The 15589-nt window shown below is 39.9% G+C and overlaps 3 protein-coding genes across 4 annotated transcripts; 1 reads left to right on the top strand and 2 right to left on the bottom strand.

Annotated features, from left to right (window-relative positions):
• Window positions 1–81: 81 nt before the first annotated feature.
• Window positions 82–2919, bottom strand: tmem121b (transmembrane protein 121B). Its single transcript, XM_056747835.1, has one exon. It carries the CDS (start codon window positions 2898–2900, stop codon window positions 1701–1703), a length of 1200 nt encoding a protein of 399 aa, XP_056603813.1. The 5' UTR covers window positions 2901–2919; the 3' UTR covers window positions 82–1700.
• A 1275-nt stretch (window positions 2920–4194) lies between these two features.
• On the bottom strand, window positions 4195–11940 carry mkrn1 (makorin, ring finger protein, 1). Its single transcript, XM_056747834.1, has 8 exons — window positions 11443–11940; window positions 10599–10727; window positions 7877–8088; window positions 6780–7000; window positions 6381–6595; window positions 6067–6177; window positions 5530–5674; window positions 4195–5410 (listed from the first exon to the last, which is right to left on the bottom strand). The coding sequence occupies exons 1-8, from the start codon at window positions 11514–11516 to the stop codon at window positions 5198–5200; spliced, it is 1320 nt and encodes a 439-aa protein (XP_056603812.1). The 5' UTR covers window positions 11517–11940; the 3' UTR covers window positions 4195–5197.
• Window positions 8099–15278, top strand: LOC130420519 (toll-like receptor 1). Of its 2 annotated transcripts, none has more exons than XM_056747830.1 (2): window positions 8099–8461; window positions 12706–15278. In XM_056747830.1, exons 1-2 carry the CDS (start codon window positions 8448–8450, stop codon window positions 15158–15160), a joined length of 2469 nt encoding a protein of 822 aa, XP_056603808.1. In that variant the 5' UTR covers window positions 8099–8447; the 3' UTR covers window positions 15161–15278. The 2 variants fall into 2 exon arrangements, with proteins under 2 accessions (XP_056603808.1, XP_056603809.1); XM_056747831.1 differs by lacking the exon at window positions 8099–8461 and adding an exon at window positions 12292–12537.
• The last annotated feature ends 311 nt before the right edge of the window (window positions 15279–15589 follow it).

Raw genomic sequence — 15589 nt, 5'->3', positions numbered from 1 at the left:
TGTACCCCATCCTCAAAGCACAAAAATTAAATCGTAATATGTTTGCGTAATAATAATAAGATGCACATTGGTTAGTTATATGTTGTTAATATATATATACTTTGCTTATAACCTTGTTGACAAGTGACGACTAGTTTGCCTTTTATGGTTAAGAGGTGGATTGTGATTTAAATAGAAAGCAAATTACTTTTAAGACTTGATATTTGGAATGCCGTTATTCTTGGCGTAAGTAATGTACATTGATCTTGTAATATGCATGTCTGGAGTATCATTCCGACAGATGCAGTGCATGTAGAGTTGAATTCACAAATGTCCTTGTATTTTATCTTTTTATCAATGCTAATAGCATTTTCTCAGCCAGTTAAAATATCAGTAACTGTGATAATACCTTAACTGCTGGAATGAATGTTTAGCATCTGAAGTTAATAACCCCACGTGTTCATGGTTTCTGGTAGAGAGAGGTAGCCTAGTTCTGATGGGACGGCACCGTGGAAGTGATATGGCTGGATTTGGCCGGCACGTGAAAGTTTGGTCATTAAAAATGGATTACAGTTATCCTCATAGATCCTACACTTAAAGTCGTCTATTAACATTAAGAAACATCATAAATCTGTATCATACACCTTGCCACATTCATAAGTACCACTGTCACTGGCCAAGAATTCGAAATGGGAAGGGACCACATCACGTTCACAATCTGGTGTACAAATCACAAGGCATATTTACACTTTTGAGAAGTGCGTTTAGGAACATCTTTGAAAACACTACAAACATCATTCAGCCTACCTTAGTCTACCGAAACAAGGACATAGAAAATAAATGGTACAACATTGCACTTATAACATTTCCTCTGTCGCACAGTTCTCACGCAATTAAAGTGCCTCACAAAACAAGTGCAAATAAAAGGTTTTGTCATTATCGTCGTGTAAGCACGGTTATACAGTCACGTCCATAACATGGAGGAAATACTGCAGAGGTCACAGGTGGGAATGTTTCTTCATTGGCACATTGAGTGGTTTGGTTGTAGCACCTGTTCAGAGTGAAGGAGCACGACACATCATTCATAAGAGAAGGTACTACAGGCATAAGTTATAGTTTTGGTGGAATTTATTTTAGACATTGCAACATCAGCCAAGCTTTAATAAACTTTGTTAGGCCTGTTTAATTTACATCAGTTAACATTAAGACATTTTAAAGTTTGCTTTCTTAATGCTTTTATTTTGTAATAAAATATATAATTTTAATATATTGTTTACTTTAAATAAATAACGTTTTGATTCACCATCTATGGATTCCCCTCAAAGTTTAAGGAGGCCTGAAAGATGTTTATTCGTCAATCATTATAAAAATAACTAAACGCCAAGCAAAATATTGTTTATTTTTGTATATTTTAATGCTTGTTGTTTTTAAATAATTGTAGGCCCCCAGACGAGAAACTCTTTTCTACACCGAACAAGAAAGTTTACATTTTACCTTTGTTACAATATGTATTTATTTGCATATTTAGTAAGAATGTTGGTGCTTTTTTAACCGGGGAGTCACAAAGGCTCCTTTTTATTCAGAGCTATTTATTTAGTCTTTTACTTTGGATTTATGAATTCGACTAAAAGCTCATTAAAAGAAGAAAACCTTCACCTGTAGTACCTCCCCTTACATGGGCTGACACACACTTTGTATTAAGTGGCATCCGTCAAACGCACCTACGACTGAGTGTTGACAGCCAACGTGTTCACATAACCGTGAGGACACATGTCGTTCTCTGAAACGCAATGAGAGAACTGGGCCGCGTTCCCGCCGCGTCCACGTGAAAACCTCCGGGCACCTCTCAGAGACGCGCACTGATCGATCATCTCCAGGGACTTACACCCCAAAAACAACACGTTTTTGAACATGAAAACAGAAACGGGCGCTTTGTAAACGAACACGAGGAAACATCTGACCACCAGCAAGGGCGCGTTAACCAGCAAACCGGTGAAGAACCTCGCCCATATCCAGCGACAGTTCATCTGCGAGGCCGTCAACTCATAAAGCCATACAACCGGAACGCCCAACGCGATGAAATACACAGATATGACCGTGTACTTCAGGTACACGTCGGGAATTTCATTTTTAAGGAGCATTTCCACCAAAGTGAAGCTGTCCAAGATGTCAATGCAGGTGCCCAGGAAGCAACCTTGGGAATGGAAACGCGTGGCACCGTTGGGATCCTCAATGACGGAGTTGATGAGACAGTAAAGCAAGGGCGCACAGAGCAACACGGTGATTTTGAACCCCGTGATGCCGAACGGCACTTTCAGGGCGACGAGATCCAGTATGGACGTTTCCAAAACGAGCACCACCTTCGGGGTGGACGCGATCACGTAGATGAGCCATGCCAGGTACGCGAAGGTGAACTCCCCGAGGTTGCAGCCGAAGATGGAGCTTTTCTGGTGGAAACCGCAAGCGCGTTCTCGCTTGCTTCTCGCGTTTTTCATGAAGAAGATCCCCCATCCCGATATAACCACCAAATCCGTGGCTATCCACGAGCACCAGTAGAGATCCGTGAAGATGATGAGGTAGAAATCCAGCATGCCGCCCTGGAGAAGGAGCACGAGGAAACATAAGATCTTAAAAAACAGGTTCTTCTTGGACCTCTGCGCGAACACAGGCGTGGATTGCATGAATTCGCCCGATGTCATGGTGTACGACTGGGGTTCGGCTGTGGCTGAGGATACGAGGGGCTGGGAGCTGCCCCCGTCGAGGTTCGCGCTGGCGCTGGTGGTCTGCGTATCCCGACGGGACGCGACGTTTCGGATGAATAACAGCTGTCCGTTTTCTGGTGCTGATGAGACAGGTGAGTCGGGTTGGGGAAAGCTTGTCGCGGAGATGTCTTTTATGATTTCAGCAGTCATTGTATTCATGCCTTCTCCCCTCGGATTGTTTTGGCTCTGCTATTTGTGTAATGATAGCGGATTGGGGGGGGGGGGGGCAGAGGAGGAAAATCTGTAATGGAGTTTTGTTGGAAGGGAATGTGCACCACTGTAGAGGACTAGAGCCTTTTAAAACTAATATACAAATGTCAGATGCACTTTTAGATATTCATTTAAAAATACAAATATATGAAATACAAATATAATAAATAAATATAAGATTGTTTTACCCAAAATGACGAATCATAATTTATGATCCATGTTTTCTGAGAATATTAAACAAATTGTTACAAATTATTTTGTACAATAACTGAATGCCTTTCATTCAGAGTAAAAAAATAACTTTGATTCAGAAAGAAAATTGAAAAAGTAACAATTCTTAACAATAAATCTGAAAGCCTATTCTCATTATTAATATTAAAAGTTGTATATATAAATATATAATGTTGGATTCATCGTTTCATTTTGAGTAGGCTTAGCATCCGCTCATGTGTTTATTGAAAGTAAACTGCGGTTTATTGCATCCATCAATCTTAAGAGGTTTGTTGTGAGCAATCTGAGTGTAGTCTACCCAGATACAGTCTACATTTGTTCGTATGATGATGTGCATTCATGCATAATGACTTACAGAAGCCCAATGTAGGACAACAGAAGCCTAGTTTGAGCTTGCGTTATTCTTTATCACGGTTTTTAATGTGTCGGACAGTCTGATAACTCTTTAGTAATGTACTTGTATTATACAAAGCTTTATAAAATGTTACAATATCAGTTAGCTTATTTCACATACAAATATAGTTCTTTTCATAGGCTGTAATGTGCATTGTTTTATAGACATTGGATGGTACGATATGGAATTATATCAGTTTAGCAGCACCACATATACACTTATGAATTCATAACCAAGAGAGTGGAGGTATATCCTAAAATCACAAAATAAGACAATAGCATACAGATTATGAATGTAACAGACATGATATTTTAACCTATTAGTAAGATAGTTCACCCCGCAAAAATAAAACAAATCCTGAACATCATCATTTGTCCACCCTCGTTCAAAAACTACGAATGACTCTTTCTTCTGTGGTAAACAATAGAAGACAAATGCCTCGGTTGTTTTGTCTCCATACAATGGACGTCAATGGGGGCCCATGTTGTTTGGTTACCAACGTTCTTTAAAACTTTATTTTCCGTGTTTTGCAGAAGAAAGAAAGCCATTCAGGTTTATTCTCCTTTATCTGTAACGTCGGAGGGGCTTACTAAATTCAGATGAAACACCACACCAGAATCGTTTGATAATAAACTTTAATTTCAAGTTACATTGGATGGTTCTGAACCATAGAAAACAAGTACATTTCTGTATAAACATATGCATTTCAACCAAGTTCGACAAGAACCGAATAACAATTGGGTGATTGTGGTCTGACTACTGCCAAATGAGCTTAATATGCAATACTCACTGAAGCGAAACAGATTTACAATTAACAGACAGTTAAACTGATGAAACATTCGGCTTCATATTCGAATGCATTTAAGTCCGCTTTCGGGAGTCCAGATTCACAGCAGTATCGGTGCACTCCGTTCTTAGGTGGGACTGTCCATTGAATACCACAGCTCATCAGGTACAGCTAAACATGTACAAAAACAACTCAGTGGATCATTTAATAGAGAGTAACATAAGGACCTTATTAAGGGTTAAATGTTCAATGTTACAGGTCGCCCAGCGTGAACGTTACCAAGTGCTTTGTGACATCACAGAACTCGCCACCACCACCCAGTCAAAATCAGTGCATGAGAAGAGAGATATTTTTAAAATATCTTAAGCATTATAACAGCCACCAGTTAGTGAAGTCATATACAGTCGCTGTATCCTCACAGTCAATGATAAACATGTGAAACCCACACGGGGTTTATTAGCTTAGCTATACTTTCCGATCATATATATATATATATTTATAACTTAGTGTCCTTGTTGCGCTTTTTAAATTACTTTTGTTTTTGCTCTTTATACTTTTTTCTCGTACGTTAACCAGACATGGACAGTATGGAGAAGGCTTTTTTTTAGAAAAGAGTTTTATCCCAAGAGCTATTCGTATGTCTTTTGACGTGTGTTTTTTTATATTCATTTATGGACTTTGAAATGAATTTATCATTTTTAACGGCCTGCTGAAAGGCACTGCCACAACACGGGGAAAAGACGCTACTGCCCATCAGCCACACGAGACAGAATCCCGTCTAGTTTCTAACAGGGATAGAAATGGAGGGCACGGGGTTAGACTTCGGGTAGGATGCTAAAGGTAAAGCTCGTAGTAATTGTCCAGCTCTTCGTGGAACAAATCCCATTCATCTTCCGAATCGGTGACGTCGTCGTCTGTGCCGGCCGCCAGGAGCATGAGGAGCATCTCGCTCAGCTCAAACGTCACCATCTCCTCGTCCTCGTTGTCGAAGGAGTCGCTGTTCTCCCGCTCGTCGAGAAGATCCCAAAGCGGCGTACGTCTGGAGCTCTGCAACGCAAAGCTGATTCCATTAACGGCTCAATAGATCAAATTCCTTTACGTGATTAAAGTAAAGGCGATATGCTTTCACGCAAATGATGGCACTCATGTCAAAAGTATAGCTTTACCCGGTTTCTTCCGTTAGAGCCGGTCTGTCTCCTCTGGGGCTGAGGCTCCTCAATACGGCCGTCAGGGAAGGCGTGCTTGTAAAAGCAGTTGGCTCCAAAGGGACAGGTCCCACGGCCTTCATCAAAATACCGGCATGATTTAGTCCTGGAAAACAAGAGGACGGAAAGTTAATGTTTAGTTACACTAATAACTACACAAAAAAATAATTTCAGCTAATTTCGCTACAATGCTGCATATTTAAAGAAACGGTTTATTCTGACATCATATGGCTTCAGAAGACTTAGAATATAGTGCCGAAGTTTTGCAAACTGAATCATTTCATGGTGCTTTTTTCTATTAAGCTTGGTAGCCCTGGTCCCCATTCACTTTCGTTACATGGAAAAAATTATTCTTCCAAAATTAACATTTCCTGTTTTACAAATGATGCAAAGAATGTAGTAAGAATGAAGTAAGGTTAAGTTGTTTTTCTTTTTAACTCGATTCAGGTGTTTTTCTTTTTTACTCAATTCTAGTATGTATAATTCTTTAATACGTACCCCATGCCATCCTTGTACTTCTGAATAAGTTTCTTCTTCTCCTCTTTGTCCTCTACCCAGTATTCGCTTGGTATGACAAAGTTGGATGTGATTCGACACTCTGGGCAGGACCTGACAAAAGAACATTAATTTGTCACAATCAAGAAAATATGGTTTTCCCTTTCGTTGTGGGCAAAAGCATTATCTTTTTGACAAGAAGTGGACGATTGAAATTTCACTCTGCTAAGCCAGTAATCGTACGAAAGATTTAACACTGCCTTCTCAAAGTCTTGTTAATATTAATACTCATTTAATTATCGTAAGAGTGGTTATACTTTATGATCTTGCTCTCGAACTGCTTGGCGCTTCTCCATTTTCTGATGCACTTGAGGCAGTAACAGTGGCTGCAGTTGGAGAGGATGCCGAAGCGGCGTTCGCTCGGGTTGGTTTTCTCGAACACCACCTCCATGCACACGCCACACATCATGTCCTTGCTGCGCTGGATGGCAAACGAGATCTCCATGTCCTTCTCGTGAGCCTCGATGCAGGCCTGATATCAACAAACGATATCTGTTCTTAATGTTATAGTTCAACAAAACAAGAGCTGTAACCATATACAGTTTGCATGCTCCATACACATTCATATGGAAATTTTTATTTTTGTGTGAATTATTCTTTTAAATGGACAGACAAAATAACAAATTTGTAGTCGAGTTACTGTTTCTACAACTCACCTTGATGTGTTGCGAGCGCTGAGAGGTGTCAGTTGGATGGAGCACCTGTAGGCCGCACATGTCACAAACGTCACCGTGGAGATACGCACAGTTAAGACCATAGCGACACTCGCCGATGGCAGCATACGGGCAAAGTTGTTTCTTCATTTCTTTGTTAGCTATCTCTTTCTCATACTCTTCTTCGATGAGCGGGCCAGAACCCTCACACAGCACTGGCTCAGCTAAGGGGAAACAAAATGAAATGATCGGATGTTTGATGTAGAGTTATGAAAAGTGCTTTTTTTCTCCGTTTTTTTTTCAAAACTCGGAATAAAACGGAAGGGATACGTTTATCTCAAAACATTGATAACTGTGCCAAATCACAGGCGTTTCAAAACGATGTTGAATGTTGCCCTTTTATGCTTAATGCAAATTCATGTACAAGGCATAAATTACCTACAAGAGGTGTAATAAATAGTCAAATTTATTTACATGTTTGTCCGCGGTCAGCTTGAAGCGTAATCCTTTATATAGAGACGGTTTGAAAACACACTGCAGTAAACACAAAAGAAAATGCACCTGCTAGTCTGATAATGCGAGAGCTTTTGGCCGCCTTCCAAAAACTAGTAATGGAAACTATTCCTTCAGCTCTTTCCTGATGAAGTCGCCACTTAAGAAGAATTTAAGTCGGCCAGGGCCAGTGAGAACAGGATTATACAGTGGTAAAGCATAACTTAAGATGTGCTTTGTGTGCAGGGTCAGTCCACTTTTAGTAACAGGGCCAATTATCCACGCAGCATCATAAAGCAGACTGTTCCAACTCTGAACTGTGATTGGATGCTTTCCAAGTCATTCAAAGGCATTTGCACATTCTGTGTTCATGCATCAAGTTGCTGCATCGCTTGGGAATCGTACATCTATACGTCGCACACGAAGTTGTTCATTCTGATTTGTATTTGTTAATAATGGGTAACACTGAATAAATCTAGTGCACATCTAAAAAAGGTGACAGTTTAATGCATAATTGTGTTTATGCCCATATCAAACTTAAATGCTATGTTTTTATTCTCAGAACAACTTTGCAGCGTTATCTAAACATCTCTGCCCGCTGCACTCACCCCTCCCGCAGTAGGGCTGCCCTGGCACGAACTCTGCGGCATTGACCCAGTCCACTGCCCCCGAGCTGTGGGGCTTCTCCTGGGCGCTGGTCGTGCCACCTGGTCCATCAGACGCTGGATCAGGAGTGCCAACAAGGGGAGCAGCGGACAGCGGCACAGACGGCTTAGAACTAGGGGCTTCGTCTTGCTTGGTAGGTTTGGTATGTTCATACCTGGGACAAAATGCAAATGAAATGAAAAGATTTATAAAGACAGTAAAGAAAAGACTGATAGATAAGCCATGCAACATAATGAGAATACCAGCCAAAGCCTATAGTGTAGCATGAATGCTTTTAAAAACATCTACCACCCAGTGAGATTTTTGTAAGAACAAGCAGTCCAACAACAGATCTGATCTCACCATCAAGAAAGAGAACATATGCAAACATCTTCTAGGGTTTTCTTTTGTGACTTAAACCTCAAAATGTATTTTAAAGACCTTGAATTCAATTAAAAACTTCAGCACTTTATGTCTTTTCTTGGTTTTAGGTGTCAAAGTGTTTGCCACTGGTGATATTTTTCTAAACTTCCAATGTGGTTACCATGGTAAGTACATGACTTGTTCACACTCACAACGTAGCGACTGCCACTTACAGAACTGTCATAACCTCACAAAACAGCCCAACTGGTGTTAATGTATCTGTATGTGTTTATATTTCCAGAAATGGGGTTTTCACATAACATTTCAAAATCAAAAAAAAAAAAAAAGGTTAAATCACACTTCATTTATTTTAGTGTTACAATTGTTATTATTACAGTTTTTAAATATTAAGTAATACTTGTAAACTACATGCACTAAATGTGTAATTTGCAAAACATTTATATTGTTGTTGCTATTATTACATTTACAAGCAATTTGTAGATGGTTATAATCTGTATGTACTTGGTGTGTGTTTTTATGTTTTTCAATGTTTCTTGAAAGCTGTCTGCTACCATTTGAGCTACAGGGACAATAGTTTACTGAATATATTAACACATTTTTTAACTAAACACTGTAAAATAAAGTTTCACAAACTTAAAACAAACAAACTAATTAACACTTACAAAGTGTCTTCAGAATACATAAATTGTGATGACTAAAGGCTTGTTCACATAGAGACGATAATCGCACACACTTATCGCCAGCATTTTTCGTTCCCACCAAGTCATGTTTTATTGTAACATCAGCAGCTCCAGACACGCGAACAAAAGCATCTCATTTTTTTTAAAGGACACTTTAAAAACGTTTTGCACGTTGTTGTGCACACTCACATTGGCGCACTTTGTCAAGTCACAAGGTGATAAATGTTCTGATGTGGACAAGCCTTAAGTGCATACAATTACTTAAGACAGCTTAAAAGATTGCTTTTCATAACATACATTTTAATTTTTTTTTAAAAATGTTTACATAATGTTTGTCATTATTGTTTACCAAAGCAAGCTTTGGAATGCTTTTCTTAAGTGATCACAGACGTTCCATCCTCAAACATGTCATGGCCAAGTGTGTATATCTGTGTCAGTCTATATGTGGCGGTGAATGAGGTCACATGAATAAATGACAGTGGAAGTGGCTGCTGCAGAATGGCGGCGTGAACCAAATGAACCTGGCGACAGTAGCAACAGCCACAGAGAGAGAGGGGTAGAGAGACAGCATGCATGTTAACACACTGGGGTTATGTAATTGCCATGCAGACTGCAGTGTGTTGCTCTGTTTGGCCCCCAGAGTGGTGGTGGAGGGGTGTGAGGAGGCAGCGAGAGAGAGAGAGAGAGAAGGAGGGGTAAGACAGACACAAAGCCAAGGAATCCAGCCATAATAACGCATACATTGAAGGCCTTTCTATGGATACTCAATGAAGCTGGTCGACCCGTAACACCCCCACCCCCCCAGACATGTGAACAATAATGCGGTAGGGGACAAAAGCCGCACTGCATCTCCGTCAGACAGGCGCAATAATGGCAATCCTGACAATAAAGCTCTGTCAGACATCAATCCGGATCCCAGACATCAGATATTTAAGATCAAGCCTGTGAAACCGCAGGAACGGCCCTCTCAATCATAGCAAGAGGGAGCTCTCGCATAGACGTAACGCTGTCACAGAACAGCCTCGACGAACAAAGACATTCCCATACTGCTGTGCTGGGGGTTGCAGTAACTATGGGGATGCACTTGACCGCAGACACATGAGACAAACACTGTCTGCAACGTCTGGCTCGCAGGCTAATTTTTACACTGCTTCAGGCGTACATGGACTTTCAACCGATGGCTTTCTTAAAGTGTCACTGTGTCAGTGAGCTAAAGGTGGATTGTTTGGGCCATTCTTTTCCATAGCATCTGTTGTCTAGACACATTTAGCTGTACATTTATACAAAATTAACTAGATGAAACTCAATGTCCCACGTTATAAAGTAGCTCGTTGCGACGACATTTTTTGAGGTCCTGTTTTGAACAACTTGTTTACAGAAAATTGTGCATATCGCATGTCACAAGCGATGAGGCAATGCACAGCACAACACTTCTCAGAAGCCGCGTTTAACACGCTCGCGTGTCACAGTCCCCAACACAGAAATACAGATTACGCTACCTCCGGGATTTCAAAACAACTATGTAGATGAAGTCAAAAGCAAGTCGTTTTAGACCACATTCGAGGGAAACACCCCTGGTACTAATGCAGTGTGAATCACACATTATCATTATGCATCTTACCTACAACGGTCCCCGAAAGCACAGCATCCTTTTTGGAAGAACTTGCAGATCATGGTCGGCTTGCAGCTGTTGAGGTCGTGTAAATATCGACAGTTTTCACCCTCTTTGCAAAGGCCGTGCATGAAATATCTAGAAAAGAAGTAGATTTTGAGATACAGCCACACGATGCATTTGTAGGCTTGTACAGCTAAACGAGACAGCCATAAGATAAACAAAGTTTCACGTATTAAATTATTCGCTGTGAGCTATTCAAGATAATAATTGATATTTGTTGCACGACATACACAGATTTAGATATAAAAGTCATACATACGGAGACCATTATCCTTCACCCACATTTATTAACAATACATCCAAATCATTGATATCTGCATGTTACATTTGACAACCTCAACACGTTATTCATATTGCTTGACACAATTTATACCTTAACATAAAAGGAGAAACAAAGGGATTATTGGTCAAATCTGACTACGAACACAAAAAGCAAGGCACAGAAATCATAGACACATAAATGAGCAAGGTTGACAAACTGGCAGGTGCCAAGTCTGATTTTAATGGCTTCCTTGAACTTTGGGCTGTCAAACTGAATGCCATATGGGGTGTAGGTGTTGCCTTGTTGCGGACACAAACACGGATGTCGCAGAAACAGAAAGAATGAAAAGATCGCAAACAGCAACCACTCATCGCTGCGATACAACAACAAACACACATCCACTTCAGCACAAAGACAGCGGCGGTGACGAACGCTTTGCCATCGACGATCAGACAGCCGTTTGCGCTTCCTATATCAATGCCCATCTAACGCTGACATAACTCTGTTGCTATGCGAATTTTCACTAACCTGCAGGTTACGTGCTTGGTCCAGCCTCCGATAACTGCTGGAGCCGCTGTTGACGCTGCCGCTGCCTCCGCCATTGCTGTTTATGTTGAAGCCACAGCACCCGGATCTTCCGGAAAGCGGCCGCTTTTCGCTCGGCTGTTTTCGGAAAGTCGAAGGCTCCGGCGCGATCGGGTGTTTTCGGAAGCAAGAGACAAATTGTTATCGGAGGTTTTCGGAAAAACGAAGACGGGGTTTCCCGCAGTTACGCTTCGTTTAAATGCGATTGCTTAAATCATTGTTTTAAGCGGATTTAATATTTTTTGACATTGCTAGTGCAGACGGATGCTAGACAGCATAGCTTTCTTCGCAGGTGGATTCCACCGAAGTTAAACATTATTTTGTTCAACCCACTAACACTTATTATAAAGTGAGCAATCACGCGTAAAATGAGCAGATTTTGAAGGAAAGTCCCTGTCACTGTCCTGTGGTTTCTAACAAAGCATCTCATAGTGAAAGACGGGGGTATTCCTCTCTTAAAAACATTGTGACTATTAACAAATAGGTGTTGTTTGTGTATTATCATTTTAAGTAGAAAATTCCAAGCAGCCTATTTACTTGTACAATATGCTTTATATAGAAAATAGAGTAGATTTTATATAGAAAATATAATGTAGTATATTCTTGAATATACAGTTTGTGAATAGTCATGTCTTCTTGGAATGTGACTTTCAATGCGACAGATTTAAAACTAGAAATTATAGCGAAACTATGAAAATAAATGATAAAAAAACTATTAACCAGTTGGATATATAATTGTAAACATTTATTTCAAATTACAATGACTTAATACTTATTAAAAAAATGGCGAAACAAAATGAGATGTTTCTAGAACACTGTGATCAAATTTTATTATTTTTTTCCATATAAGGGATATTTTGAGAAGTTAAGGTGTTTAGGGAAGTTAAAAAACTGTGGCTGGCTATTGTGTAATTTTTTATTGGTTAACGCCAACCCTTTATAAGCCTTTATAATCACTTCTTTTTTTATTATTGCACATAAACTCCTATTCATGTTGCATTTGCATGTCTTTTGTGAGGGAAACAGGTGAAGTCTGAGGTAAATTACCATTTCTATAACTTTATTTCAGATCCGATTTATTTATTTGAGGTTGAGTGTTATTTGTTGATCAATTAAACGGTCAAATAAGAACAATGTATCATTTTTTGTGCTTTCGTATTTAAATAAAAAAAATCTATTTTCCATTCTAATCTTTTATCTCCACAGTATGTTGACCACCAACTGGCCTCTGGAGTTCATGTGTCTGATCGTGTTTCTGTTTAAAGCACATTGTGAAGATGGCAAATTTGGACTTTGTTCAACTTCGATGGAGCACGAAAAAGATCTTTGCAACTGTGGCATAAGAAGAATACCATCAAATCTATCAGATGACACTGTATATTTGGACGTTTCCCACAACGACATATCCAGCATTGTGCATGGGGATCTCTCTGCATTAATCCATCTCTGCTTCCTCAAAGTTACACATTGTGGACTTCAACACATCTCTCCCGATGCCTTCAGCAGCAACTCTGAAATCAAAGTTCTTAACATCTCCCACAATCATCTGACCACCATCCACAATTTTCCTTTGCCCCAGCTTCACGTCTTAGATCTTTCCAGCAATCGATATCCCAGCTACGCACTTCCAAGATCATTTGTTAACCTAAGTTATCTTTCTATCCTTGCAGTCGGTAGCCAAGAAGCAACTTTTGTTCATTTGGATGACTTTGTTCCTCTTCAAAATATTATTTTGAAAAAAGTCACATTTGGAAGTGGCACTGAATTGCAACACTACGAAAAAGGCTCGTTTTCAAAACTAAAGTCATTAGAGGAAGCGGTTCTCAAAGTGACTTTTTGTCAACATTTAGACATTTTCAAAAACATCATTATAGATTTTGACCGAATCCAAACCAAGAAAATCCAGTTGGTTCAATTATTTCCAGACCAGTGTAACATCAAAAGTGACCCGTTCATGATGTTTAAAGACTTGCGTGTCCTCAGCAACCTAGCCATCGTAGACACCTGGATGAACAGCTCGGTGATGGTTAAGCTTTTCAAAAACATTTGGAAGTCATCTATTGAAGAAATTGCTTTTTTAAATATTACCTATAATGAGGACACTCCTGATGGCTTTCAGCTACCAGAGCAGAAACACACGACACATTTACGAGCATTTTTACTTGACGGCGTGCACCACTATCAGTATCGTTATCCCATTATAAACACGAGTATGGAATTAGTCAATCAACTGACTTACTTGAAGTTTTCTGGCTCAGGGATGAATATCCTACCGTGCAGTCTGATTCCATCCATACGATCGCTACAGATCTTGGACCTGTCCAACAATCTGCTGGATGATTCTGGGTTCTGGTGGTTTTGTTCATCACATAAAGTATTTCCTGCCTTGAGGTATCTTTCGCTCAGCCACAACCGTTTCAGTGACCTCGCCTCCATTGCCAAAAAGGTTGAGGATATGAAGCACATAGAGTCCCTTGATTTGAGTTTCAATTCCATTTTCATTAGTAATGTGCAATGCATGTGGCCCCATCACTTGAGGGAGTTGAGTCTCAGTCACAACAATCTTGGAAATAAAGTGTTCAGTTGCCTCTCACCGTATTTCCATAAGATCGACCTTTCAAAAACAGGCATCAGTGTTATTCCACAAAATATTGCATCACAGTTTCCGAGGCTTACGCACCTCATTTTAAGCTTTAACAGCATACAGGTCATCCCAGCGGATCTTTACGCTCCAGCACTTGCAAGCTTGTACATTGACCAGAATGCAATTACATTTATTAGCCAGAATGCAATGAAAGGTCTTTCCAGCCTCAGGACTTTGAAAGCAGGGCAAAATCCATTTAGCTGTAACTGCGATTCTTTTTGGTTTTTGAAAGCATTCAATAAATCACTTCTGCCTGACTGGCCTCAAGATTATGCTTGTGGTACCCCGCCATCGTTTTCTGGAAGGCTCTTGGTGAAATATGAGCTTGGGTGGCTGTCTTGTCAGCCGGGCCTTCAGGTTGCAGTGGTCCTGCCTATATTACTGACTATCGGAGTTGCAGTGGCAATTACTTTCTATGCTTGTGATGGCGTGTGGTACACCAAAATGCTTTGGATTTGGATAAGAGTAAAGAGGAGAGGCTACAAGAGAGATGATCGATTACTCAACGTCACATTTCACTATCACGCATTCATTTCCTACAGTCAACATGATTCAGCTTGGGTGGAATCTAAGTTGGTTCCAGAATTAGAAGGGTCGGGTTTATCCCTTTGTGTCCACGAACGAGACTTTGAACCAGGAAAGTGGATTGTGGATAACATAATCAATTGCGTGGAGGGTAGCTACAAGACACTCTTTATTCTGTCAAAGAACTTTGTTGAGAGTCAATGGTGCAATTATGAACTTTTCTTCGCCCAGCATAGGGCTATCAGTGTGAATGATGACTCTCTGGTCTTTATTCTGTTGGAACCAATACCAGGAGACTCTCTGCCCAAGAAGTTCCTGAAGTTAAGAACCTTGCTGAGGCGGAAAACGTACCTCGAATGGCCCACGGACGAACAGAAGAAGCATATATTCTGGTGTAATCTCAAAGCTATTTTGCAGACGGTAGACGAAAGCAAGATTCTGAAGGATGTAGCCATGGATATTGCAGACATATGTCTTTTAGTGCCAGAATAAAAATTGTGTCTCTTTAATGTAAATAAAATCATATAAATGAGCACTACTGTTTTTTATTTAATTTACTGTTTCTTAAACCCTGCTGTACAGAACAAATGTAACCTTTTTAGTATAAATAAAAAATTGTCAAATCGTTGTATTTGTAAAAATACATCTCAAATAAATATAGTTCTTTCAAATAGAGTTGGCCTGTGTCTCCATCTACTGGTAAACTACAGGATTGTAATTGCACGTGTATTAAGTTGTACTGCATGTTAAACTCGTGAATTCAGTTTATCAGTTTTAATCATTTGAGCCCTGGACTAACAATTTCTCAAGTAAATAATAGTGGTTAGTTAATTTATGATGAATTTAAAAACCACAGGAGAATGAGAGAAGCATAAACTGCCATGTATTTTAAGTCAAGGTCGTGTTCATACAACTTCATCT

Source organism: Triplophysa dalaica, chromosome 5 (assembly GCF_015846415.1).
Source record: "Triplophysa dalaica isolate WHDGS20190420 chromosome 5, ASM1584641v1, whole genome shotgun sequence".
Taxonomy (NCBI): domain Eukaryota; kingdom Metazoa; phylum Chordata; class Actinopteri; order Cypriniformes; family Nemacheilidae; genus Triplophysa; species Triplophysa dalaica.
This window is presented reverse-complemented; position numbering and strand designations above follow the sequence as displayed.

Coding starts and splice junctions, on each gene's coding strand:
- tmem121b (XM_056747835.1), bottom strand. CDS start 2,900: ATGAATACAATGACTGCTGAAATCATAAAAGACATCTCCGCGACAAGC.
- mkrn1 (XM_056747834.1), bottom strand. CDS start 11,516: ATGGCGGAGGCAGCGGCAGCGTCAACAGCGGCTCCAGCAGTTATCGGA. Junction 8,089..10,598: donor GCTTTCGGGGACCGTTGTAG/GTAAGATGCATA, acceptor ATTTTGTCCCAG/GTATGAACATACCAAACCTA. Junction 6,178..6,380: donor TTCGAGAGCAAGATCATAAA/GTATAACCACTC, acceptor TTCTTTTGTCAG/GTCCTGCCCAGAGTGTCGAA.